The 27,596-nt window shown below is 46.1% G+C and overlaps 1 protein-coding gene across 1 annotated transcript in view; it reads left to right on the forward strand.

Annotated features, from left to right (window-relative positions):
• Nucleotides 1–27,596, forward strand: part of CERS3 (ceramide synthase 3) — a 70,709-nt gene that overhangs the window by 26,554 nt on the left and 16,559 nt on the right. Inside the window, exons 4-10 of the mRNA XM_058665376.1 lie at nt 4,574–4,692; nt 9,900–9,957; nt 10,384–10,434; nt 13,293–13,385; nt 15,190–15,318; nt 17,015–17,121; nt 24,790–24,943. Coding sequence (XP_058521359.1) covers nt 4,574–4,692; nt 9,900–9,957; nt 10,384–10,434; nt 13,293–13,385; nt 15,190–15,318; nt 17,015–17,121; nt 24,790–24,943 — 711 coding nt within the window. The remainder of the gene's footprint in view (nt 1–4,573; nt 4,693–9,899; nt 9,958–10,383; nt 10,435–13,292; nt 13,386–15,189; nt 15,319–17,014; nt 17,122–24,789; nt 24,944–27,596) is intronic.

Raw genomic sequence — 27,596 nt, forward strand, 5'->3', positions numbered from 1 at the left:
TTTTAAAGATGGAATAACAGAGAGGGAGGGAAGAGAGACATAGAATAAGCCATCCACTGGTTTATTTTCCCAAATGGTTTAAATAGCTGGGGTTGGGTTAGGCGGAAGTCAGGAGCTTGGGATTTCATCTGGGTTTCTAACACAGGTCCAGGGCTCCAAGTATGAAGGCCGCCTTCAGCTGCTTTGCCAGACACGTTGGTTGGGAGCTGGCCTGGAAGTAAAGTAGCCAGGACTCAGGTGGTAGGATGATGGCAGCATGGGTAGCCTGTTGTACCACAATGCCAATCCCAAAGCCTTCCTAAATTGATTCAATCATCTGTGGCTTACCCTACCAGTGCAAAAAATAAACAAATACATAAATCATTCCCCTTTTGTCTATGAAGAATTTGATTCATTTGGACATATTTCTTTGTGCTATTGACAGGCTATATGCAACATCCTAAATATAATACAAAGTTACAATTACAAATAATGGGCCTGGTGTAATAGCTCAGGGGCTAAATTCCCACCTTGCAAGCACTGGGACCCCTTGTGGGTGTTGGTTCATGTCCCAACTGCTCCACTTACCGTCCAGCTCCCTGCCCGTGGCCTGGGAAAATAGTGGAGGATGATCTAAAGCCTTGGGACTTTGCATCTGTGTGGGAGACCTGGAAGAAGCTTCTGCCTCCTGGCTTTGGATTGGCTCGTTTCTGGGTTGTAGCCATTCGTGAAGTGAACGAGTCCCTGGATGATCTTTCTCTTCATAAATTTGATCTGCCTTTCCAATAAAAATAAATAAATATTAAAAAATATAATAGACTTAATAGCTGATTGCTTTTTGCAGTATTGAGCTCTAACGATCAATGCCGTGATCTGGGCATAAAGAGCAAAATTTAATGTTTAATGATAGGTATAAGTTTTAATGATCATATATACAAAGTACACTGATGAAAAAGGGTATTCTCTACGGCACAGAAACCTAAGTATGACATGTTGATGATGCCAGAATGCATTGTAGACAGTAAGGAAATATCCACGGGGGTCACTGTCACGAGCAGTTCTCCATGTCTGCGGTGCCTCTGCCTGTTGTGCAGAGAGGTTTTAAAGGCCACAGTTTTCCTCCCAGGACAGAAGTCCTTCAGGGAGGTGGAGGTATATTGCCCATGCATGTATCAGAGATGTAATTTCATAGTTGTGAGGTCTAGCGGCCTGCCAGGTCTGGTGTGCACTCTCTTCCCAGCTCATGTTGGTAAAGAACAGCTGAAACACAACCCCCCAACCAGTGGCATGCCCTCCATGGTGACTAAGGACAGCTACAGCCAGTCACTCAGAAAGCAAGAGTGTTGACATCTTGAGGGTCTGGACTTGATTTGCTGAATTTGGCTGCTTCTGCTGTGTTTGCTCTGGAAAGCCCTTTGCACATGAAGACGTGCGGAGGTTCCATCCCATGGCTGTAGGCTCTGTGCTCCGAGTGGCTCAGGGCTAGCCAGAACTGTCTCTGTCTTCAGTTGCTCTCAGCTTGTGTGCCTGACTGCTTTTCTAGAACAGGGCAGTCTGAGGAGCCATCATGGCTAATGTCATTCATCTGAATCCTTTTGCTGCCAGAGGTGACAGTGATGTCTAGCCTCATTTTGTGTGTTTTAAAAAGGAAACTTGGCTGTGTTCCTCCAAAGTCAGGGCTGACTCAGGGAATCTTACCATCTTCGACTTGTTCAACCCCAAAGTGCAATATGAAGAGCGGTGCTGTCCCAGGCAATGACTTGCTGCACTTGCTGTGGCCAAGAGTTTCAAGTCAGCTTCACAGAGCATCTGAAATAATCTGGAAAATTGGGTCTCTGCCCAATGTTCTTGCTCTGGGAAGAGAATGGCCATGTGACAGTGTAAGGAAAATCAAGAAGTCCTGAAACTGACCTAGAGAGGAAGTCGCCTTTCACTTCATGACTGAGATGAGGAAGACGAAGGCTCAACCTGGGCTGTCCTGTTGCTCACTAGTGGTGGAATCAAAAGCCAGAGCCTGGACCAACCTTCTTGCCTCGTTCCCTTTCTGTTGTACCCTAGAGCACGCAGGAATTTAGGGTTGTAGTTCAGGGGTGAGCACTTGGCCTCATGCTGAAATGCTGTTGGGTTGCCTGCCCCCTCTGTCCAAGTGCCTAGATTCAGGTTCCTGCTCCGCCTACTGACTCTGACGTCCTTTTGAACTGAGGCAGAATTGTTCTAGAAAAGGAGAGCAGGACAGTGTTGCACTTGAGCACCCACCAGGTGCCTGTATCTATGCTAAGTAAGGACATCCATTTGCTTGCTGGAATCATCCATGTATTCTGAGTGTTTGGAGGCAGGAGGGGGACTGCTCAGTTGCAGAGCTGCCTTCTCGGTGAGGAGGCCGGGGCTCTATGTGGCAGTCACTGTGGTCCTGCAGGTGCTGCCTGCGGGTGTTCCTATGGCCTGCCGCCCACTCCTGAATGCTCAGTAGAGTTGTAGCATGGACATCCACCATAACCCCCACAGGAACATGCTTAGACATGGCTTCCTGACCCTGTGTCTCTTAATTATGCTTATTTCCATTCCCATGATACATTGTGTGCTTTTCTGTACATTGTATGTGTTCAGTAAACACATACCTTACAAATTAATTTTTTTAAAAGATTTTATTTATTACAAAGTCAGATATACAGAGAAGAGAGACAGAGAGGAAGATCTTCTGTCTGATGGTTCACTCCCCAAGTGGCCCCAACGGCTGGTGCTGCGCTGATCCGGAGCCGGGAACCAGGAACCTCCTACGGGTCTCCCACATGGGTGCAGGGTCCCAAGGCATTGGGCCGCCCTCAACTGCTTTCCCAGGCCACGAGCAGGGAGCTGGATGGGAAGTGGAGCTGCCAGGATTAGAACCGGCGCCCATATGGGATCCTGGCACATGCAAGGTGAGGACTTTAGCCGCTAGGCTATTGTGCCGGGCCCACAAATTAATTTTAAAAGTACTTCCAGAGACACGTGTGTGCAAGAGTTCCCTCCCAGTGACCATAGTGGTGGCTGAGTCCCTGGACTGCACTGGAGAAGCAAAGCTACTGATCGCAGCAAGCTGGCTGCCCTTTGTGTCTTCTGCTTCGGCAGATTCTTGTGAAAGTGCTGGCATAATAACAAAACTGGGTTGCCCTACAGTTTGGGGAAATTCCAGAATGAGGGCAAAAATTTTTGTTTGTTTTTCTCACTGCTGAATCTCCAATACCTGGAGCAGTAGTTGGCACTAGTGAACGGACGCTCACTCGTAGTTTTGAACAAATCAGCATGTGTAACGGCACAGCTGGGCCCAGAGAACAGAGAATATAGTTCATCACAGCCTCAGAGAATGCTCTGCTGTGGATAGGGCAAACGCACTAGAATTTTAATCTGTGCCTGCGGAACTCTGGTTTATGTTTTCAAATTATGTTAGAAGTAAATAAATCTTTTTTTAAAGCAGAGAGAAAAAGCCCAAGTGAGTTCCTGTGTGTTGCTTTACTCCCCGATGCCTGCAGTGGCCTGGAGAGGGCTGGTGCAGACGCCAGGAGCTGATAGTCCAGTCTTCCCTGTGGGAAGGTGTGGTCTCCTTGGCCATCTTTATTTCTTGCTCAGTCCTAACTGACCTTCAAGTTTGTGACTTCTGGGCTGACCTCCTTACAGTCTCTGATTTTAAATCCCTCTGCCCCACTCTGCAAAACTTCACCTTCTCTTGCATCCGTCAGGGTGGTTGGAATTATTCCTGGGTAGTTTGAAGCAGGCTGCACCTCTGACTAATGTGAACATGGATGGCCAAGACATTTTTCAGTTTTCGTGCATTTAACAGCCTAGATTCTTGTCTACAATTTGCTACTAATTTTAGAATTTGGACAAGTCACTAAAACTCTTGGAGCTTCAGTTCCCCTATGGGAAAAAAGTTGATTTCATTGTATTTGAAACGTGAAGAAAAGAGGAAGGAGGAGGGGAGAGTGAAAAAGAAGAAGGGAAGGTGGGGAGGAAGGATGGAGGGTGGGAAGAGAGAGGAGAGAGAGATCATTTACCTACTGACTGAACTCCTCAAATGTCTAGAACTGCAATGGCTGGGCCAGGCCTAGAACCCAATCTGGGTTTCCCTGTGGTTACAGAGACTATTTAATTTCATGAGCAGAACAGATTAAGTCCTTGGTCAAGGTCGCTTTTTCTCTTAAGATTTGTTTCTTTATTTGAAAGGCAGAGTGACAGAAAGAGAGAGAGAGAGGGACCTTGCATTTGTTGGTTAACTCCACAAGCGACTGCAGTAACTGGGGATTGGGAGCATGGAACTCCAGTCTTCTATGTGGGTACACAGACCCAAGGACTTGCAATGTCTCCTGTTGCATTCCCAGACACATTAGCAGGCAGCTGGACTGGAAGTGGATCAGCCAAGACTTGAACTGAAGCTCTGATAAGGAATACTAATATCACAGACAGCATCTTAACTCACTGTGCCACAGTGAAAATCCCTGGCTCATGATTTGGTGCCAGGATCCTTTTCCTTCTTTGGATGCAAGTTCATGGAGCCTGACCTCACTGTCTCCTGCCTGCCAGTCTGCCTTTGCAAATCACTTGTGTTATTTCATTTCAGACTGACATCTGTGGACTGGCAAAGAAATGTAACTTGACAGAACGCCAGGTTGAAAGATGGTTTAGGAGGCGGCAGAATCAAGACAAGCCTTCCAGGATGAAGAAGTTCCGAGAAGCTTGGTAAGAAGGATGGCAAGGGTGTAATAATGCCATGGTTTTGTCCAAGAACACTGGCAAGGGTGCAGATGGGTCTGGTCCGAGGCTGGCCACTCACCACCTGCTGTGAACTGGGCAAGCGCAAGCTCTCTTGAGGTGGCCAGAAGGGCTCCTGTACTTCACCCGCAGCTCAGGATGCCATCGTTGGCATTTTTCTTTTTCAGGGTCTAGGTTGGCCCTAAGCCACAATTACTCACCTAGTTGCAATCTCTGTTTTGCTCAGAGCTCCAGCTGTGAGCACCTCTTTCTGTCCAGCATGGCTGTAACTCCCAGGTTGAGGATTCCACCTTTGTTTCCCACTGCTGTTCAGGGAGGGCCAGGGTGGGCTGGGCTGGAGTCACTGTTGACCTGCTGGCCCCTTTGAATCCTTTCTGCAGGCAGCTTCACTCTGGTTTTTAATGCTTCAAAAATCAGATAATATTGTATTGCCACTGATGTTTGCTTGGTGCAAGTAAAAGGGCACTTCAGAAAATTCGTGAAAAATGGAAGTTTATTTTGGTGCCAACAAAGCTTTGAAACCCATGCATAGGTTTTTTTTCATAATATACATTTTCCATGAACTTTAAAAAACATCTGTCCATTTGGCAGAGAGAGTGAGATAGAGAGAATGCTCCTCTGCTTTCCAGGTGGCTGCAACAGCTGGGGCTGAGTTGGGTCAAAGCCAAGAGCTGAAAACCAGTTGAGGAAGCCTGTTGCTTCAGCCACTGCCTGCTGCTGCCTGAGGTTCATGCCAGCAGGAGGCTGGAGTCAGCATGGGAGCTGGGAATCAGAGGCAGCTCTTCCACTGTGGGTTGGCCACAGGCACCCGAACTGGTAACCTGACGTTCATGGAACTTTGCAAAGTACTCTTGGTGTCCTTGTAAGCATCTCCACTGGACAGCAGGAAGTGGTGCTAGTCTCACATTCTGCCCTCCTTTTCACTGCTGTCAGTCGCTTGTTGTTGCTAAGAAATGATTCTGCTCTTTAAGTCCCAAGCTGGGACTAGTTCTCTACCTTTGAGCTAAATGATACTTCAATTCGATTTTCTGACAATTTCTTTGACATTATGATTCCCCAGAAGGGCTTGCTTGGTCCTCCCACCAGCAGGATGAGACAGCAGATGAGGGGCTGACCCTGTTCAGGGAAGGAGGCCCCAGGCCTCCTTCAAGTTTATGGCACTGGCACAGAGCCGGTGCCATGTCACACAGGTTAAGCCTCCATCTGCAGTATTGGCATCTCACATGAGCCCTGATTCTATTCTGGGCTGCTCTGCTTCCAAGCCAGCTCCCTGCTAATGCACCTGGGAATGGTCACAGGAGAGTTCCTGGCCTCTGGCTCTAGCCTGCTCCAGTCTTGACTGCCGCTGTTTGGGAAGTCACAGTGGATGGAAGCCCTACCATTCTCTCTCTGTCTCTTCCCCTCTGTCATTCTGCCTTTCAAATAAAATAAATCTTAAAAAAACAAAGCAAAACAAAAACCCAACAACACAGGAGGGAACTGGCTCTAGGCCCCCCGTTGTTGGGAGAGTTGCTGGAGTCAGTCTCCCACTCCTGTCCTGCTGTACTGCACTGCCTCTGCCACCTGATGCTCCCCCATCAGCGTGTGCACAGTCTCCTGGAACTTAGCTGTGCTGGTTAGTCCAGAGACAGAGGGCCTAGAGTTCCAGCTGTGGACATCTCTGTGCACAGCTGTTTTGTACAGAGTCCTAAATCTTAAGAGGAAATCCTGGTGTGATCAGCAGCCTAAAGCTCTCACTAGAGGGATGGGAGCTTCATGTGTGAGACTGCTGCACCTGCTGTGGTGCTAAGGTCGAGTTGCACAGCGGTGTTGTCCAGCTTGCACGCTGCGAGACCAGATGGATGTGACAGTGCAAAGGGGATAGTGGCAATGTGGCTGTAGGCTGGCCCAGCACTGGCCATCGTGACCTTATGGGGAGCAAACAAACCAGTGGAAGGAGGCGCTCACTCTGTCTTTGCCTCTCCCACTTCTCTCTCTCTGTAATTCTGGCTTTTCAATAAATAAATAAATGTGTGTATATTTTATATGTGTGTGTATTTTATATATATGTGCATATTTATACGTATACATATATATATATACGTATATATATATACAGCTTCTGTTTTAAAACAGAAGCTGAGGGCAGCATTTTCAAGCTAGGCCAAGATCAAAAGCAGGGCGTTGGGCCTAGCACGGTAGCTTAGTGGCTAAAGTTCTCACCTTGCATGTGCCAGGATCCAATATGGGAACCAGTTCTAATCCCAGCATCCCCGCTTCCCATCCAGCTCCCTGCTTGTGGCCTAGGAAGGCAGTTGGGGATAGCCCAAAGCCTTGGGACCATGCACCCACAAAGGAGACCCTGAGGAGGCTCGGGGCTCCTGGCTTTAGATTGGCTCAACTGCAGCCATTGCGGCCACTTGGGGAGTGAATCAGGGGATGGAAGATCTTTCTGTCTCTCCTTCTCTCTGTTTATCTGGCTTTACAATAAAATAAAATAAATCTTTTTTAAAAAGGCATATTCAGGAAACAGTAAGTGGACCCACAGATAGCATTTCCAGTTGGTCTTAACTTTTAGCAATGTCACAGATTTCTCCTAAGTCAGTTGACTGTTAAATGTTGCTCTCAAATAGATAAACAAAACATCAGGTTTGTGGTGTTACGGAGATGCCACTTTCTTCTGCTAGCTCTGGGTTGTGCTTCAGAAATCCCAGGGCAAGCTTCCAGCCTGGGCATTGTAGGAACCTCAGGAAAGGCATTCGCCAGCAGCAGGCTCCAGTGACCCTCCCACAGGCAGCAGTCCCACCCAACCAGAGGAGTGGATGTGCTCCAGGCACCCTGGGCTCCATGTGGTGCTTCCCTGTGACTCTATCATGTTGCTCCATAGCATTCTGGGTTTTATTCCATAGCAGGTAATTTTTTTTAAGTTGACTTTTGCTTGTTTGAGATACAAACACACAGAGAATATTCTCTCATCTGTTGGTTCGTGCTCCAAATGCTCACCCCCAGCAGGGCTGCACCAGGCTGAAGCCAGAAGCCGGGGACTTCATCCTGAGTGCTTGGTGGCAGGCGCCCCAGTGCTTGAACCACCACCTGGGCCTCCAAGGGTGCGCGTTAGCAGGAAGCTGGCATTACATGTTGATTCGGGTACTGTGGTGTGGCGCTTAGGCATCCGAATTCTAGGCTAAGTGATCGCTTAGGCATCCAAATTGTAGGCTGAGTGATCGCCCTCCCTTTTTATTTTGAAATCAAATCTATTAGCTGAAATAGCATTCTCCCTACATTAAGATGTGACTTCCTGGGTGCCTATGGTTTCTAGGCAGGAGAGCCCCCAGTGCAAGAGGCGGGTCTTACCTCACCCTCCCTGACTTGGCGTGTCTTCTGTCTTTCCCACACTCCAATCCCATCTCAGGCCCAGGTCACTCTGCCAAGTTCCTCCTATTCTCATCCTAAAGTTCCCTCTTTCCCTGTTACTACTACCTTTGCATAACACATCCATTTCTGAATTTTTTCCTCAGTGTTTTTTTTTTCTTCCCACAATTATATGGATCTCAACCTTTCCTGGAATAAAGGAAGTTTTACAACCTCAGATTCTTTTGAAGCAAGTGAAATGGCATCACTCATTATCAGTCGATAGCAGTTGTCAAACGTTTAAGAGTGCTCTCTTAAAAACTCGTGGGGCCCCGAAGAAGCATTATGCGTGTTATACCTGTGTGATATTCCCTGTAGTGGAAACACAAGACTGTACAAGCTCTCATTTTAGCAGTATAGTTTCATTCAGAGCAACATTGCAATCATATGAGAGAATGAAAGGGGAAGGGGAAAGTGATGGGTTGGTATGATTATGATAACTTTGGGCCTCCAAGTTCCCTGGCACTCACTTTGAGAGCCCCTGGTGTGCTAGAATGGAAGTTGAGTAGGATGCTCCAAGATGCTGTGGCTTGTGGGTTGCACTGCTTATCTGTGCTAGAAGCTGGGGTAGGCTCTGATGGCTCAACCTCAGATCTATTTAGGATGTTTTGTTTCTACTTTTCAGGGTTGTAAGAAGCAATCTGCAAGAAGGTGTTAATTGTAACACTAACTTCATAATCTTGTTGAGATATGTGTTAAAAATTCTGCTAAAATGTGACTACTCAGGTGGGCTGGCACTGTCCCCGGCATAGGAGCAAGATACAAGGAAAGGTTGGAGCAGCACTTCCAATGAGCTGTGCCGCTGGACTGGAGGCTGTGCTGGCGGGCTGGCTGGCCATCTTGTTTCTCCTGATTTGTGCTTCTTGTTTGGACAGAGATAATCCAGGGGATCCAGGGAAATGCTCTCTGCAGCTTTGCTGGACCAAATGTGGATAAAATAAGTGCAGACAGGTCGCCACTGTTTCACTTAGTAAAATGCCCTTTATGTTTTACTGTGGTCAGCTGATATTGAACCCTATTCTGTTCTCCTAACCAAACAAGCCACGAAGAGGGCTGTGTTCTGATGTGGAGGTAGTGACAGTGCTCGGAAAACACAACCTGGGCAGAATCTACACACTTGCCCTTTCTGGTACACAGCCTAGTTCGGTATTATAATCAGCACCTTCTTGCAGATTGCCTCTTACAACCCTACAAAGCAGATCCAATACATCCTAGAGGGATCTGCGGCTAAGTGGCCATCTTCCCATCTTGCAGGTGCAGTCGTGAAACACGCTCACGTGCCTGCCTACTACCTATGTTACAGGCACGTTGGGGAGGACTCCATAAGGTCCTTACACAAATGTAAGGACAAACACTATTGTATGGCATTGTTTCAGCAATCTGTTTGATAAAAAGTGTAGGTTGCAAACACACAGAGATGTAGAAAAACTACAAAAGGAACTCTGCATACTACTGCCTGTCGCCAGCTGTGGAGGGCAGGTTTGTTCCACCTGTTGTGTGGGTGGGGAAGTTAGGACCTGCTGAGATGGAAGGACTTGCCTGGCATCGCCTGGCAGTCACAGTCAGGGCAGGGCGGTGAGCACAGGAGTGTGGGACTCGCGTGTGCTTGGCCTGCGTTGTCACGGTGAGTCCCCATTCCTCAGCTGGGCCTCCCCTGGCCGTCACGGGCAGAGCAGGGCGGTGAGCAGAGTGCTGTGTGCTTGGCCTGCGTTGTCACGGTGAGTCCCCATTCCTCGGCTGGGCCTCCCCTGGCCGGCAGTGAACACCTGTCTTTCTCTTCACAGCTGGCGGTTTGCGTTTTACCTGTTGATCAACATTGCTGGAGTTGCATTCCTCTATGATGTGAGTTGTCTTTTTATCTTGTCGATTGAAATTTATCTTGAATTTTTCAAATTCTGGCTTTTAAGCTACAAGACTTCCAGATAGTTTTAGAGGTTTCTGTCAGGATTTCTCCCAACTCCCACTGTATGTTAAGATACTTCCATTGTTACAGATCTGGTTGGTGCAGGAATCATTTTGATAGCAGAGTCACATGCTCACAGCACCTGCCTCTGCTTACAGGAGTTTATTCTGCTCTAGTTCCTGAGTCATGAATCTTACAGGTGTTTGAGAAGGACATGTGTGAATACCTACAGAGGGAGACACAAGGAGATCTTTCCTTGTGTCTTGTCTTGCAAAAAGAACATCAAGAAGAGCTCCTGTTTTCTGCTGAAGTTAGCCTTGGACTGACCGGTGTACTTCTCTCTTGGCTCCTTCCCTCCCCCCTAGAAACCTTGGGCATACGACCTGTGGGAGGTTTGGAACGGCTACCCCAAGCAGGTAAGTCCCTCAGCACCATGCTCCTCAGCTCTCAGCCTGCCGCTGCTAGGGCTTGGTTCCTCCCTGAGCTTTGCCCGCTGTTCGGCTCCCGTTTGCATACCTGACCCAAATCCTGAAACCCGGGCACTGTCGCCAATGCTCTGACCCAGGAGCCCCCTCTTCTCCTGGTATCTGTAAAATTTGTGACAGCCTGATTGGTTAGCTTGGAAGTGGGATGAAGACCCCAGGCCCTTGCAATTCTGGGTGTTTTCTACTTTGATGTCCTCCAGTTCACTAGTGCTTTCATCTCTTGTGACATTAATTTCTGTTATTGTATTTTTTAAAATCTCCAGTTTTCATTTAATTTTTTGTGGCTTCCAGTTCTCTACTGAAATTCCCCATTTTCTAATTGATTTTCGAAGCTATTTTAAAGTCTATGTCTGATGAGCTTAATATGTGCATCACTAGTGGGGCTGTTTCTTTTTCATTCATATTTTAAAATGAAGATGTATTTACTTATTTGAAAGACAGGGTTACACAGAGGGAGGATGTGGAGCCGGGGAGGCAGAGAATCTTGTCTGCTATCACTCCATAAGCGGTCCCAGCTGCCAGAACTAGTTCAGTCTGAAGCCAGGTTTCAGGAGCTTTTGGGTCTCACCCTTGGCTGAAGAGGCCGAGCACTGAGGCATCCTCCAGTGCTTTACTAAGCTGTTGGCATGGAGCTGGATCAGGAGTGGAGCAGCTAGGACTCGAACCGCCGCCCATATGGAACGCTGGCACCACAGTGCTGGCCCCTTCTTTTTCATTCTTATGCTCTGAAAGCTTTTGGTTGAATAAGAGACACTGTATATGAGAAGTCATAGATGATCAGATTAACATCCTCTTTCTGAGAGTTCTGCTGGGTGTTAGAGAAGGGGCTAAACATCTGTAGTCTGTGATTGGACCCATTCATTGTGGCCCGTGTCTCGGTGAGGGTAGATGTATTCTCAGCCAATCATGTTCCAGCAGGTGTTCTTCAGTAGTTTGGATTAAAACTCTTCAGTGTTCTCTGTGATTCTCTTTTCCTTGGTTGACCTGAATGCTGCCTTCTTTCTTCTTTTTTTTTTTTAAGATTTATTTTTGTTGGAAAGTCAGATATATAGAGAGGAAGAGAGACAGAAAGATCTTCTATCCACTGATTCACTCCCCAAGTGGCTGCAATGGCTGCAGTTGAGCCAATCTAAAGCCAGGAGTCCCGAGCCTCTTCTGGGTCTCCCATATGGATGCATGGTCCCAAGGCTTTGGGCCGTCCTCTCCTGCTTTGCCAGGCCACAAGCAGGGAACTGGATGGGAAGCGGGGCTGCTGGGATTAGAACTGGTGCCCATATTGGATCCTGGCACATGCAAGGCGATGACTTCAGCTACCACACCGGGCCCTGCCGCCTTGTTTCTAAGCACTATGACATTACAAAGGTCCTTAGTCTCTGGAATCCATGCTGCATATAAATTTGAACAATAGAGTATCCATGCTATCCAGAGGCATGGTTTTCTTTGTATTCTACTTTGGGTCAGTGGTACTTCTTGAATAAAGAGAACACTCGAATTAAAGGATTTACTCTAATACATTTTCTCTCCTCTTTGGAATCCTTGGGTTCTGGATGCTTTTGTTGCTGTATGATGCTTTCAAAAAGATGCACGTTTTTTTTCTTTTTGCTTTTTATCCAGATTTTTAAAAGTTGTTTCTATCTTGGGAACTAAGCTAATCCAAGCTTATTTGCCAGAAGAAAAAAGACTCTGTTTCATTCTTTTATGGTGTTTTCAAGACTGTTGATTGGACCAGGATAACCAATCATTTGAATGTGTTAGCCTTGACATTAAAGAATCAAAGGTTATGCAACAAGAGACCTAAGTATTTGCTCAGCCAAACCCTGGCCCTGTTGTCTTCCACCTCCAGCTTACTCTTGCCTTGTCAAGTGTGTCAGTCGTCTGTTGGTGCCTAATAAACCATCCTCAGAACTCCTTGCCTGCATTCACAATCATTGACATGCTCCTAGTTTGAATTGCCAGTCTGGGCGGGGTGTGGCTAAGCCAAGGCTCTGCTTCCTGCGGCATCATCTGACTTTGTTCACGTGTTTTCTGTCAGCGGAGGGTTTGGTAGCCTTACTGCTCAGCCCTCGATGCTCTTCTCTGCAGCCTTTGCAGCAGGGTAGCTCTGATATCTAGATGGTGCTTGGTTTGAGGTCTCAGCTTCCAACGTACTTACTCCATCCAAGTGCCTGGTCGCTGGGCGAGGAGACCTCAAGAGGCCCTGGAGGTCGGTTGGCAACAGTCTGTCATACCACGTGACACAATGCCTCAGCTTAGCTGAAATCAGCTCCTGCCCACAACTATAAAATCATTAGGGGAAATTCTAACTGTACAAAAAAATTTTAAAGACATTTGTAGTGCCCTTAAGTCCTTGTGTGCACTTTATTGCTGTACCCTTGGAGACTGGGCCAGTTCTGACCACTGGCTTGTCTCCAGGAAAGAGGTTAAGGCATCGGATTTTGAGTAGTATTTAAGGAATGTTAAACAAGGTGAAATGTGGGACCAACAGAACAGACTTCCTGTTATTCTGAAGATTTTAAAATTATTTTTCCAATTTAATTCTCAGTGAGCTAAAATAAAGTAACTATAGCTATGGCTATTTTATTAACCTCTTAGATAAAACATTTAACCTGACTTTGGAATAATTGTATTGTAGAAATAGTCGTGGAATGTTATCTGTAGTCCATTCCTGAAAGTGGAAATGTAAATCATTGTCATTTTATGGATTTTGGTGAAATATAAATAGGTTTAAATGGATCTTGGTGCATTAAAACAATCTGTTGATATTTAACGTAAGGAATGCCTCTCCCCAGCCCCTGCTGCCGTCCCAGTACTGGTACTACACCTTGGAGCTGGGTTTCTATTTGTCTCTCTTGTTTAGCCTTGGCTCTGACGTCAAGAGGAAGGTAAGCATCCTACGTACAAAGCTGCTTTGTTAATTTTTTGTGAAAATTCTCATCCTCCTGCCTAAGATTCCAATATTTGATTGTATTTTCTGTGTATTTTTAGTTGCATACCATTGATTTTGTTGTTCTCAATGGGACCTTAAATATTCTTGTGAGAAAATCTTACTTCAGCCGTTATTAGTTTTGCCTTATTTACAGAGAAACTCAGTCACAAACATTCCCAGTGTCCCCTTTCAGGTCATAGGGGGAGACTTTTGGGGAGCTGTTTGGTTCTCACCGACCCCCTTTGCTCATCCAGAGCCCCATGTTACACCCTGAATACAGCCACATGACTTCTTTGTGTATGTCGATAATGTTGATCAAACCATGAACACTATGGTACTACACCCCACATAGAAGGATGGTTTGCAGCAATGTGTATATGATAAATAAAGTTTAATTTAGTCTTGGGGAAAAGCAAGTTGGGTTGACTGAATGGGTTTGAGTTGAGGTCACTTACTCAGCTGGTCAGCTGAGTGTCTTACATGGGAACACAAAGACCCTGTGTGTGACAGCACACTGGCAGAGGACCTGAGAGATGTCAGTCCCACACATTAACTGTCGCCACTTCAGTCTAAGAATACAGCAAAACTGAGTTGCTTGAGTCTTTTTCTCTAAGACTGATACTGAAAATACTCATTTTTAGGAAGTCTTCATAGACATGGAGGTTGATCGTGTACTTATCCCACATCTATTTCACAGTAGTTGATTTTCCTTTCATTAAAGCAGCTTTTTGAAAATTCAGTATAAACAAGTAAGTGTTATGGCTGTGTAACTTTGGATATATTAACATGGTACGAGGTGGAGCCCTATTGGCCGGGTGGGACTTGCTGCTTTCTCCACTCTGTGACATGTGCAGTGGGTGTCCAACTGCTGACACATGGTTGCCTTGGGAGCAACTTAATCCACACAAAACGCGGCCTGGTATGCCAGTGCTCAACATACTGAACTGTTGTTATTGGTATCATATTTTTTGTTCTAATTGGTTTGCTAGGAAACTGAAATCTTTAATTTTTTAAAACAATGTTGCTGTAATATTCCTATTCCACACTATTCAATCATCTAAAATATGAAATTAAGTGGTTTTTAATACAGTCATCTCCACAATTTTTGTGGTGTTTTCATCACCTCCGAAAGAATCCCTGTCCCCTCGAATGTCACTGTCACTTCTCTCAATCTCCCCAAATGCTGGCCTACCTCTAACCTGCTTTGTGTCTCTGTGGACTGGCTGTAAGTGGGAATCAGACCACATGTGGCCTTCTGTGTCTCCCTGTTTTACTTACTGTGTCTTTTCAAAATGTACATGTGTGTAGCCCATGTCAGAGCTATGTTCCTTTTTATTGCTGATTAGGTTTCCTTAGCCTAGGTTTTATAATGTAGTTATCTGACTTTCATTTATTACTCACTCATATGCATTTATTTTAATGTTTTTTTTCTTTTCTGGAATTACACAGGGAATAAACATGTATATCTCTGTGTGTGCATGCATGCATGCGTACATGTCACCAGTGTAGGGCAAGGGAGAGCGAGCAGATGTTACAGTTCTGACAATCTATCAACACTGTCCAAGCTACATGACTGCACCGGGGTGATGGTGAGAAGTGTCCTGGCCTTCTCAGGAGAGTGGTGCTTAAGAATCAAATCGAAAGCACTTAGAAAATTGCAAAGCATGAGATAGATGTCTGTTGGTGGTGTTATTGCTCTTCCAGTGACAGGGAAATGTCTCCATTTGCTTAATGCCTACCATTTCTGCCTGGTTATTTAGGACTTCCTAGCACACGTCATCCACCACCTGGCCGCCATTAGTCTGATGAGCTTCTCGTGGTGTGCTAATTACGTCCGCAGTGGGACCCTTGTGATGTTCGTGCACGACGTGGCCGACGTTTGGCTGGAGGTACGCATACTCCATTACAACTCTCGGAACCACATCCGGGACTCTGCCAGCTGCTAGAGGGAGTGGTCGGAGAGCAGCTTAGTCCTGAATGTGCCCAAACCCTGAGAATGTCTCCAGGTTCCCAGATCCTTCAGGATTAATAATGAAAAAAAGCAAGCTATCCATTTTAATTCTCAGAGCTCTTCGGTGTTTCTGGAGAAGGAGGTTAATCTGGGAGAGTCCACAGAGGAAAGGTGCATGCAGGTGCTAGGAGGGACATCAGCAAGTCGAGATGCCTAAAGAAGCAAGGTTCTAAACTTTAAAAGGAAAACCTGGGTTTATAGTGTTAGGGATTCTCAAGGTTGGACAGCACCATCTATTGTTTTGACCAGTGCTTGAGTTAGCCTCTAAGTGTTCACCTGCCTTCAGGGGTCCTGTTCCAGCCCAGTCAGCTTCTTCCAGTGTTGGCTCACATTGTGCACGAAGTTGTGATTCAGTGGTTTTTGTCGCTGAAGAATCTCCTGCTGTACTCAGAGCAGCATGCCTCAGAAACATTCAAATGCACTCATTAATGAATCCAGGGAAAGTGATGCTGACCCGTTTCACATTCACGATTGCCCCTTGAGGGACTAATAATGGAAAATAGGTTGATATGGAAGAAATTAAATTTAATAGGATCTTGTTCTTCTGAATCTGCGTTCAGTGAACTATTTGATAGAGAGCCAGATAGTAAATCTAGTTTATGGGCTGTGTGTGATCCCCTTCCGTGTTCCTTGTGTTTTCTTTTTCTTTAAACCCCCTTAGAAATGTGCAATCCATTCTCAGGGGCCAGCCAGCTTCAGCCTTGGGGGCAGACTGCAGCTTGCCAAATCATGCTCAGGAAGTAACCAGAAGTGTTTGAGGCCCTTTCAAAGCATCTGGCCACACTGGTGGGAATGTTCTCTGTGGAAAGACCTGTGCTCTTACCCTGCATGTAATCATAATTAGCCCTGTAAATTCCGTTCTGGAGGTCGGGATTCTCCAGTGTGCCTTTGGGCAGCCAGTGGCTGGGTAGGAGGCCTTGGTCTGCTACTCTGTGAGCCACTGTGAGTGCAGCTGTCCCAGCTCTAATGACCTCCTTCCTGATCATATCTCTGTAACCACATTGGCCCTGATGTCAGAACGGTGTTCTCAGCTACTGTTTCTGAGATCTCGGGTTTCGCTGCCTTCGGTGTGTGTCCAGTGCAGAAACAGGTCCATAGTGCTTGTACGGTGAGGGAGCGTGGCTGCTCATGATCTGCTCTGCAGTAACCACGCTGATTGCAGCAGTCCCAACTTTGGACCCAGCCTTTCTTGACCCAGCTATCTTCTCCACTGATGGAGATATTAAATAAATGTCCCAATGAAATACATTTGAAGGCTGTTGTATGCTAACTTAGAATGCTTTTAAAAAGCCAGGAGTATTATACTCATTTTGACGTCTTTGTAGAACAACAGGGTGTTAACTGAAAACCTCCAACATGTGACAAGACGAGGCAGACAGTAGGATGGAGCTGTCCAGCTTGGCGATTGTCACTAAGGCCAGTCTTGGATGACACAGTGGCCTGTTTACACTTCTCCCTTCTTCACAGACTGTTTTTGAAGCGAATGCCTGGCAACCATCACTTTATTTATACATAGTTAACATTGAAAGTTCATGCCACTATCACTTTGCCTAATGCAGTTTCTTTCTTTTCAGTCAGCTAAGATGTTTTCCTATGCTGGTTGGAACCAAACGTGCAACACCCTGTTCTTCATCTTCTCCGCCCTGTTTTTCATCAGCCGTTTCATTGTCTTCCCCTTCTGGTAAGTGGGCAGGCACTGTGCCTGCCTGGGTCAGTGCGCCTGGATGTCGAGTGTGGTGTTACAGTCAGACCACTGTCTTTCCTTAGGTTGATCTCCAGTTGTTTACACTGCATTCCGTTGGGGAAAAGGAATCTTCCCAAGCCTTTTTTTTTAAATAAAAGATTTATTTTATTTTTATTGGAAAATCAGATATATAGGGAAGAGGAGAGACAAAAGATCTTCCATCCATTGATTTACTCCCCAAGCGGCCACAATGTCCAGAGCTGTGCTGATTCGAAACCAGAAGTTTCTTCTGGGTCTCCCATGCAAGTACAGGGTCCCAAGGTGTTAGGCCATGCTCGACTGCTTTCCCAGGCCACAAGCAGGGAGCTGGATGAGAAGTGGAGCTGCCGGGATTAGAACCAGTGCCCATATGGGGTCCTTGTATGTGCAAGGCAAGAACTTTAGCTGCTAGACTACTGCGCCTGGCCCTGAGCCTTTTTATAGATAAGCAAAACAAAATGCTCCCATATGAAAGAAGTTTCCTTTCAAGGGGAGATGGAAGGTTTTGTGGTCCAGGAGCTTTCTAGTATCTTAGTTGTTGAGTGTGCATCTTTCTTTGTGCGGCTTTTCCAGGTACCCCATGCAGAGTGGTTGGCCAAGTCCCAGGTTTCTAAAAAGAGAGGCATGTTCTGTGTGCTCCTGTAATTACACCCACTAGTGGAATGCCAAACTGTGGGTTGAGTCCTTGTTGTATCCTGGCTCCTGTCTACACAACAAACCAGAGAAGTGCCACTTCATAGATAGTTTGTTCTCAGTGACTGTTGATATGCTTTGACTAAATCCGTTGATTTTGCTTTGCTGTGGGCTGGAATGTCACCTCCTGTGACAATTATCCTTCATCAGCCTGGGTGTGTCTATCATGCCCCATGAGGCATTTTCTTGAGAGCAGAAACTTCGTGCCATGGTTCAGTTCGTCAGGGCAAGAGTCGGGCCTGAATTCACATCCCAGCACGTTTCCACCCGTTGTGATCTTGGCTAGGTCAGAGCATCTCTTTTTGCCTCAGCTTCTCACCTGGAAATTCGAAATAAGGGTCACTTGAGATCTCATGGAGGCAATGCAGAATACTTTAGAAATATGTCTGAGACACTGGAAGGGATCAGGAAATGCCATCTCTTACTACTGAAGTGACTAACATGGTTAATGAATAGACCAGAAATTGGATTTCAATATAGAATCCAGTCTAAGATACATGTCTAAGATGCATTACTTTACTGGTAGATCATGTTACCATCTGTCCACTTTGGCTCGACATGCGTGACTGTGAAGTTATAATGTTGTATGGTAACAAGTATTGCCAGCATAAGTAGTGACACATGGATAGTAATAGAGTGTAGCTTTTTAGTGTGACCTTCACAGGTGAGCCCACCACTGGCTTGGCAGTGCCCACCTCCTCACACACTACATGTCCCCAGGGTCTGTTGTGTGTCATGGACCATTGGAAAGCTTCATGACTTAGCATGGCAGTGGGTAGTCTCTTGCTGTAAAAGGTCCAAGAAGAAGCATCTTAAGCTTTGAGGATCACATATGCCTCCTTTTGCATACTTTCTTGTTTAATCCTTTGGAAACGGACCAAGTGATACTTGCTTCACAAGCTGTACAAGAAACATGTTGGGGGGAATCAACATTTCCCCCATGCCATCTTTGCAGAGCTCTTTCTGAAAGCAACAGCATGTATTGGTTGTTACCACCTCTCGTGTGGTTCTGGAAGGCTTTCCCTTAGGATGCTGAAGTTGGGATTTTTGTTCAACCTTCCCCAGTCATGGAGTTGAGTAATCCAAGGCAGGTGAGCTGCATGGAGATCTCTGCTGGCCCTCGGCTGCCCCACACTTGAGGTGGCCTCCTCTTGACATGGAGGCTGTGTTTCAGGGTGGCGCTTCTCAGGAGAAGTCCAGACAGACAATGGATCTCCTCTGGTAACCCAGCCTCGGAGGTCCAACCTCAGATTCATGTGTAAGAAAAGGGGAGTTTGCTTCTGTTTCTTGATAGGAGCAGTTTCCGAGAGTGCAGACATGCGTTAAAGCCCACAGTGCTTGGCTCTGACCGAATCTTCCTGCTTCCTCTCAGTGCAGCTGCTGGTGGAGGTTTAGTTCCTTGTTGTCAGTCTGGCTCCAGGCATCTGTCCCAGACTCCTAACTCTATGGATTCATTTTCCAAGGGTGTTTTATTTAGTCCAAGATTTCGTGGGGATTCACTGTTGAACAAACCACAGGCAGAGAGTAAGTACAGTCGTAAGGTGACTCAGCTGACCTATTTCCGAATTTAGGTGTTCTGGTGATGCTGTGGGGTGAATTACAGACTAGCCTCTCTGTTCTTTGTTTCAGTGGCTTTGGTTGTGCCTTTCATGGTGAGATGTAGGGTAGGGGCAAAGCTAACTGATTTGTCTGGAAGCTTTGAGAAGCATTGGAGTTTGTATGTCACACTTGTCCCTTCCTTTCTATTGTTTTCATTTCATTTGCTTTCCCTCATGAATCTCTTTTCATTTTTATATTTGTTGCTTTAAATTTAGTTGAGATGGAAGAAGAGAGGGATAAAGAAAGTAAAAGAGCGTGAGAGAGAATGCCTGGCTACTGGTTTACTCCTCCAATGCCTGCGTGGAGTCAGAGCCAGGAGTCAGTTCTTCCATGCGTGTGGCAGGAACCCAGTGACCTGAGCCATCGCTGCTGCTTCCCAGGTCTGCGCTGGCTGGAAGCTGCTGTCAGGAGCTGGCGCCAGGGGTTGAATTGGGGTACTGCAATGTGGGACAAGAGTTCTCAGCCACTGAGCTGAACACCAGCTCCAATGTGTCCCTGTCACATCTCTGCACCTGTGCCTTCTCTCTCCTTTCCTCCTGTTTCTATTAGTCTTACTTAGCAGCCATTGTCAGCAGAGTTAAATACACTGTTGTTCTAAACACTGTCTCATGAGCATTGAGCAGAAATGCATGCTGAGGTTGGCCCAGCATTTAATTGGCACTTAAACATCACTTGTTTACATTTTTATTCAGCACCATTTATCTTGCAGGTTTGTGCTTTCCACACTTACTCTCAATTATCATTTTCAAACAATGTCTTCTGTATTTTTGTGTCGCTGGATGTATAGCTCCACTGAACATTATTCAGAAACCACCGATGAATCATTAGGCCAGAAAGACCCAAGGACTAGTCAGCTGTTCTGCTGGCACAGTTTAATTCACAAGTAGCAAGAGAAGGAACTGACTTTGTCCAGGCTGGTCACCTGAAGGGAAGGGAAGGGCACTTGGTTTGGTGGCTTTTCAGCCCACAATCGGGTGTCTGTTGCAACTGCAGTCTGCATGTGGCCGCCCCACTGCTTGTTTCCTTGCTGGTTTATCTCAGCTGAGGATGCTGAAGACAAGAGGAGTGGTAACAGCAGCATAAGAGGTGCTGCATAAGAGGTTTTTGATTTAGCCATAATTCATATATTTGTAGACTGTAAATATTGACTTGTGCTTCTTGGATGTTGCAAAGGGAAGAAAATAAGCTGCTTCCATCCGTGTGACTAATAGATAAGAACCAGCTTCCCCCTCCCTGGAACCTGTATTTGTGGTCAGCATATTCTCCATGGCTGGTCCACAGACTTCAGGTCTCTGCTTTGATGATCTCAGTGTCACTGGGGGAGAACAATGGGATCCTTCGTGGCCCTTGTCTGAGTGAGAACTTTGTGGGCAGTGAGATCATGTAATTACTTGGAATGGCTAGCAGACAGGAGAGTGAACCTACTGAAAGACCACCGAAGTCATCATATATGCTCTTGCCTGAGACTTACTAGTGAGAGAAAGGATCTGCACACAGTGGAGGTTTTCATCTACAGAGGGCCAGGCCTTGGTCTGAGGATGATTCGAGGGCAGAGCACAGGTCTGATGGGACGATGGCAGGCTCAAAGCCTGGGCGCTGCCAGCACAGAGAACAGGGACTTGTGCAATGTGAGATGGCCCCTGCTGAAGATGGGGCCACTCCCTTGAAATGCCAGATGTGTATCTTGGAACTAGAGTTTCCAGTTGCACACCTGATGAGGTGGAGAGAACTGGGCAGGGTGTGCTCCTGGCCATGTTCTGTGCAAGCCTTGGGGGAGTGCCTACACTTGGAAAGGGGCACAACCAACTACAGTATGCACCCTTCTTCAGACCATGCAGGTTTAGGGTGAGAGACCTGGTGCATGGTTCAGTCCAGTTCTTTTATTATTTGAGAAATAATGTCAAGCTTATAGGAAAATCTCAAGCTTGTATAAGGGAACCTTGGCCTGTGCCCTTTGCTGTTGTCATTTTGCCTTGATCACTTTGTCATCTCTGCCTCTGTCTCTCTCTCTCTGTGTCTCTCCGTCTCTCTCTGACTGTGTGTGTGTGTGTGTGTGATGAGTCCAAGTACTCTGTAGTGGGAAAGGGCTAGGGGCAAAAAGCTTCCTGTGGTCAGGGAAGTAAGAGGGCTTTCTGAGTACCTACTGGGCCAAGCTTTGAGCATTGGTCACCTACGTTAGCCCTCATAGCCTCGTGCTGAGGCAGATGGGGGTTTCCTCATTTCCTGGAAAAAAAACCTGAGTCCTGAAGAGGGGAGAGATTTGCTGAAATTCCCAGGGAGGGCCTGAGCCATGCCTCACGGGGCGAGAGCCCAGCTCGGAGGCCTCCTCTGTCTGTCCAGAGGCTTGGTGATCTCAGAGATGCTTGCATTCAGGGCTGCTCCTTCCACCTTGAGGACTCCACGTGATGGATGCCTACCCCCAGTCTGACGGCTGAAGGCACTAAGGTGCAGTGACTTAGGCAGCTTCCAAGGCAAGAAGCTGGTGGTGGCAGGCTGAATACCCAGCTCTGGTGACTCCATTCCCACAAATACATTCCCTTTCTAAGGCAGGCAGAGAGCTTCCTGTTGCTCTTACAACGAAGGCTGTGCCCAGACCTTCACATGCAAAGCCTGCTGGAGATGCATTTCTCCTCTCACACCTGCTCTTACGTCAGCCTTCCCTGCCACACTTGTCTGTTCGCTTCTAGAATTTTCCGGAGGTCTTCTAAGGTTGGAGAACAAAATCCCCTCCTGCTGGAGGCCTCTCCCCTTTGCCCTGCCTCCAACTTGCAGGAGCCAGACAATTACAGTTCAGTCCCTTACAGGGAGCCCTGCCCTTTCCTGGCCTTCTGTGACCATGAAAATTCTCTGGTAGACTGCAAAAAGGATATTTTTGAGTATGTATCTGTCTTTTGTATCTGTATTTTGACATTGGCAAACCTGCAGGAAAGGACCTAATGAGGAGCAAGGACTGGGGCTGGGTAAGGGAGGACATGGAGATGACTATGGGTCATGATCACTGCCCTCAGAAGCATAACTGCCAGTGAGAAGCCAGGTCACACAAGTAACTATTGTTGCAAGGTAGGATGAGGTCACACCAGTCACCATCAAGACATTGGCAGCCATAAGTATTGAGGAAATTTGCAAATTTGGGGGTGACCAGAAAAGCATGGAGACTTTTGTAGTTGGGCCCTTGCCTGGATGGAGGACAGAAGTTTCTATTGAACAGGGGAAGAATGTTGTAGGCTGAATGAGTAGAAAAGATGACACGGCCTTGCCATTCCAGCAAGCTAGAATGGTGAACAGGCCTCCCCTGTGACTGTGGGTGCCCGAGGGATGCTTTACTAGTGGGAAAGTTCGGATCCCTGTTTCATTGCTGTATTCTGACTGCCTTCCAAGTGTCATGGAGCACTTGGGTAGATGTTTGGTATTTATAGAGTAAGGTCTTCTTCCATTTTACAAGTGAGAAAATACACAGAGAATGCCACAAACTGAGAAGAGTAGAACCAGGATTTTAAGGAGATCCAGGAAAACATGTCTGTATATTGATGGGGATGAAAGGACTTCAGTGCCTTGATTTGATGTGTTTATCAGAGCTCGCAGCCGTTGTTACACTCCTCAAATGCCTCAACAGCAAACGCTGAACCAGGCGGATCCTGGGATCCAGAGCTCATCCTTCCTGCCACGTGGGGGCAGGGGCCCTTCTTAGAGCCATCACTTACTGCCTCCCAAGGTGTACCTTAGCAGGAAGATGTAGCTGAGAGCACTGCTGGGACTTGAAGCACACGCTGTGTTGTGGGATGAGTAGGCATCACAAAGAGGGGCCTAGTTACTAGACCAAATGCCCCCCAAAAGAGAAGTTTATAAAGGAAATAGTTGGCAGATTTGGTTACAGGTTAAAAGAAAGTATGAGCTTGTGTAATGATGTTTAATGATTTTGAAATATACACGGCTACTTATGAACTTACGAACCAGTAGGAAAATCAAATGACTCAGTAAAAGAATGGACAGATACCTTGAGAAAACAGTTCCCCAAAATAAAAATAAACCATATTACATGTAATATATGCATATAATTCTATATTTATATAATCACTGTATAGGAAATAAAAACATAGACACAACAGTTATTTTTAGATAGAGATAGACACAATTCTGCCTTGGGTGAAATCTGAGGGAGTCAGTATATTTTTATCTATTGGGTGCAAGAATATAGGCTGATACTATGTCACTAGAAATTATTCTACCATTATATTCCAAAATGCAAAATGAACTTAATCTTTGACTCAGAATTTTAGCTCTTCCTGGGGGATAGTCAAGCAATCCTATCACCATGTCCTTATAAATATTACAATGTTCTTTGTAATGAACACTTTGGAGCAACTGAAATGTGTATTGGTAAGAGGTTAGGGCAATCATGACATATCTTTGAACAGACTTCTATGCGATTGTTCTGTAGGATGACAGATAACAGGGTCGGCAAACTCCAGTGTTCTGCCTGCTCTCGTTCAATGAAGTGTTGTTGGAACACTGCCACACACCCTAATGGGTGTGCTGTCTGGGCATCAGTTAATTTTGGTGGTGGTCACTGCCTGCCACTTGCTGCCTCCATACTGGGCGACAGAGGAGGTCGCATCCTGTGACCTGTCCTTCCACATACGAGGGTCAAGATGACATGGACCATGTGATTCCTGTTAGATGACAGTATGTGCGGATGAGAAGTTTCTAAAAGAAATCTATGAAGCCGTTTCATTTTGGATTGAAGAGTTTTGCTTAAACAAAATGGAGAAGTGGCTGGTGTGTTTGCTCTTTAGAGTTCATATCGTTGTCGAACAAAAACTGGGACTGGAAACGAACTGCTAAGCTGATGTGGGGAGAGTTTTAGGTCATTGTAAATACTGCAAATTAAGATGGTTTTGTCTTTAAATTAGTGGGTTTTAAACCCACCTGATATTGGCTGGGAATTCACTGAAACTCTCCATTTCTAAGTTTCTGATGGCCTTATCAGTCATTATAACTTTGGCAAATAAGTGATAACTGTTTAAAACTTTTTAATGTACACCTGGAGTTTAGGGTCCTTTAATTTACCCTTTGAAATAATCATCTCACATTTAGGAGTACCCACTTCCAAAGTGATTGGGAAAGAGCTGCTCAAATCCAGTGGTTTCAGCAACATCTAATGTTTTTGGGTAAAGCGGAGTAGAATATAACTTTCAAGCAAAAATAAGATAAATCTTTAAACAAATGTTTTAAATGAAATAACTGTTGTATGCCTTGGGAGAGAAAGTAGTTGTCTCTTTGTTGGCGACTCCCACGTGCCTTGGCTCTGATGTGACCCTGATCTTTGTGTCCTAGGATCCTGTACTGCACGCTGATTATCCCCCTGCACTATCTCAAGCCTTTCTTCTCCTACATCTTCCTCAACCTGCAGCTCATAGTGCTACAGGCCCTTCACCTTTACTGGGGCTACTACATCCTGAAGATGCTCAAGAGATGCATATTCATGAAGGTAAGACTACCCTCCACCTGTCGGCTTCAACAGGAAACAGCTTCTTCCCTGGATAATGAACAACAAGAAGTCAGTAACCTCGGGGAAGCATCCCCCATGTGGTCAGTCACTAGGGACACTCCCTGGCTGGCAGTCTGTGGGCAGGGCTCCAGAGGCCTGGGACAGAAAAAGTCATGAAGGAGGAAATGACTGACTAGGCGGTAGGGAGTGGTGGATGGAAAGTTTGTTGAGCCACAGTTTGAGTTGAGCCTTAGCCAGGTTTAAAGATCATCACACCCCCTCTTTATCTTGAATCCATGCCCTGGGGTGGTTTCAGCTGAGCCTCTTAGAAGTTGCAGGTCACTGCTGGTCCACTGCTGGGGACTGCTGCTGTGTGCAACACCATGTCCCATTTCCTGGGCATGATGATGTGGCTGTGGCAGGTTCTCTGCTGGTTAGTCTGACAAGCTCATTTTTTAATCAACTTGTATTAAACACTTTTCCTACCTTAATAAGTGTGCCCAGAGGTCACTGAAGAGTTCACACATTAAATGATACTTTCATGTTAATCTCTGGAATTTCGCCTTCTTTTAGCTCCTGGATCTAAGAGGGATCTAGAAATTGGTTTACTTCTAGATTAATCTCAAAAAAAAAGGACCAAGTTCTGAACTTTGTCTTTTCACCATAAGTACTGATATGAGCTTGTTTCTTGAGCATTGGCACTTGGCGTTAAAGTTGGGACTATGTAAAAAAAAATCTCGTATTACCTCTGGATCTTTTGCATAAAAGTTTGAAATAGTGTTTTCTGTAATCTCTGAAAAAGTCATTTTGTGGCCAAGTGACTGATCAGAGTTAAAACAATTGAGAGAAGGAATTTAAGCAGTTGGACAAGTCACACATCTTTGGCTGGGCAGAGGGCAGGGTGCTGGACTGAGCCTGTCCCGCCTCCCAGAGCTCCTGTCCCCATGGGATGACCGTTCCTCGTTAAACTGGTGAGTGATAATAATGACGGGCCCAGGCGTGATCCCAGGGGAGGGTAGGTTGGACAACAGTGGACAGCTGTGCTGCCTGCCCTGTGGATTTTCTTGCTTCTGGCCTGGCGACCTGGAGCACAGCGGGCGGGCCCAGGCCCACAGAAGAGGCGTGAGCAGCCATAGTTATAATGACTCCAGCCGGCTTGCCTGTGCAGTGTTTTTCAGAGCGGTGACAAAACTGGCTGTGAAATCTATTCATTCCTCCAAAGCCGCCAAACTTCCTTTGAAAGAATGGCAGTGGGAGGAGAGGAGAGGAACAGAAGCGAGAAATTCTTAGAGGAATAAGGAACAAAACCGTATTAACTCTGTTGAAAAAACAGTTGACCCTTAATGACACCTCAGTTGTTACCAAGGTGACTGATTATAAAAATGGAATTGAAGAAGCACAAAGGCCTCCAGAAATTCTTTGGAATCTTAAGCGATTGAGAATTTGTAACTTAAATTCCTCCATGTGGCAGGACCTCAATAAGTAATTGTGAATATGAGAATGAAGAAGTAACTTGGATAAACATACAAATCAGGGTGAAAAATTGTAAAGTAATTGATTAATCATCTTTGGCTTCATGAATTTGCATGGCAGATTGAAAAGAAAAAGATTTTTTTTAAAAAATGGCATTTTCATAAGAAGCATGTCTTACTTTCCCTGGGGAGCGGGGGACAAAAGCTAGGGTCATTGGGTGCGTATGATGACTGAGGACTTCCTAACACTGCTCCTCTTCTCAAAGATCTTAAAATAAAACGTCACCAGGCTTTCCGATGATAACAAATACCACCCAGCTGGCACTGTGCTGTCCAGCACAAGCCTTGTCTGAAGGTCTCGGATGCCTTGGTGATGACCTGTGAACCCACACAGCACAGCAGGAAACGTGGCAGGAAGACCTGCTCACCTTGCTGTTCTCTTTGTCTTTAGAGGACATGAGAGGGAGCATGGGGTGCCTTGCTTTATGAGACTTGAAAGCTTGGTTGTACTTCAGTTTGTTCTTTTTTATAAATGCCACATGGGGTCCTGGCAAACCCAGGTATGTGTCGTCATGTCTCCCACTGGAGGATGGCAGAGACGTGTCAGGGGAGCTGACACCTGCAGTGGCCCAGCTCTCTGTTGCTCAGCAGGCAGCATCTTGCAGCTCCCTAGAGGACACTTCACACACAACATGTGTCAGTGAAAGGACAGAACAGACCAGTGAACACAAGGAAACTCAGGCCTCACCAGATTCATACAGGAAGTTCACGGGAAAGCCAAGAAAAAAGATGCAAGTGTCTAGCTTCCTCTGCTTTGCTTTTCACGATTCTTTATTTGAATTAAAGTTTAGATAGGAGAAGAGACAGAAAGAGAGGTCTTCTATCAGCTGTTTCATTCCCCAACTGGCTGCAATGACTGGAGCTGAGCTGGTCCAGAGACTGGAGCTTCTTCTGGGTCGCCCATGTGGGTACAGGGTTCCAAGGTTTTGGACCATCCTCCACTGCTTCCAGAGTTCATAAAAGGGAGACTAGATTGGAAGTGGATCTATGGGACTTGAACAGGCAATGATATGGTATGCCTGACCTGCAAGCAGAGAATTAGTCTGTTGAGCAGGTGTACCAGCCTCACTTTGTACATTCTTTTTTTTTTGAAATTTCAATTATTATTATTATTTTATGAT

Source organism: Ochotona princeps, chromosome 6 (genome assembly GCF_030435755.1).
Source record: "Ochotona princeps isolate mOchPri1 chromosome 6, mOchPri1.hap1, whole genome shotgun sequence".
NCBI lineage: Eukaryota > Metazoa > Chordata > Mammalia > Lagomorpha > Ochotonidae > Ochotona > Ochotona princeps.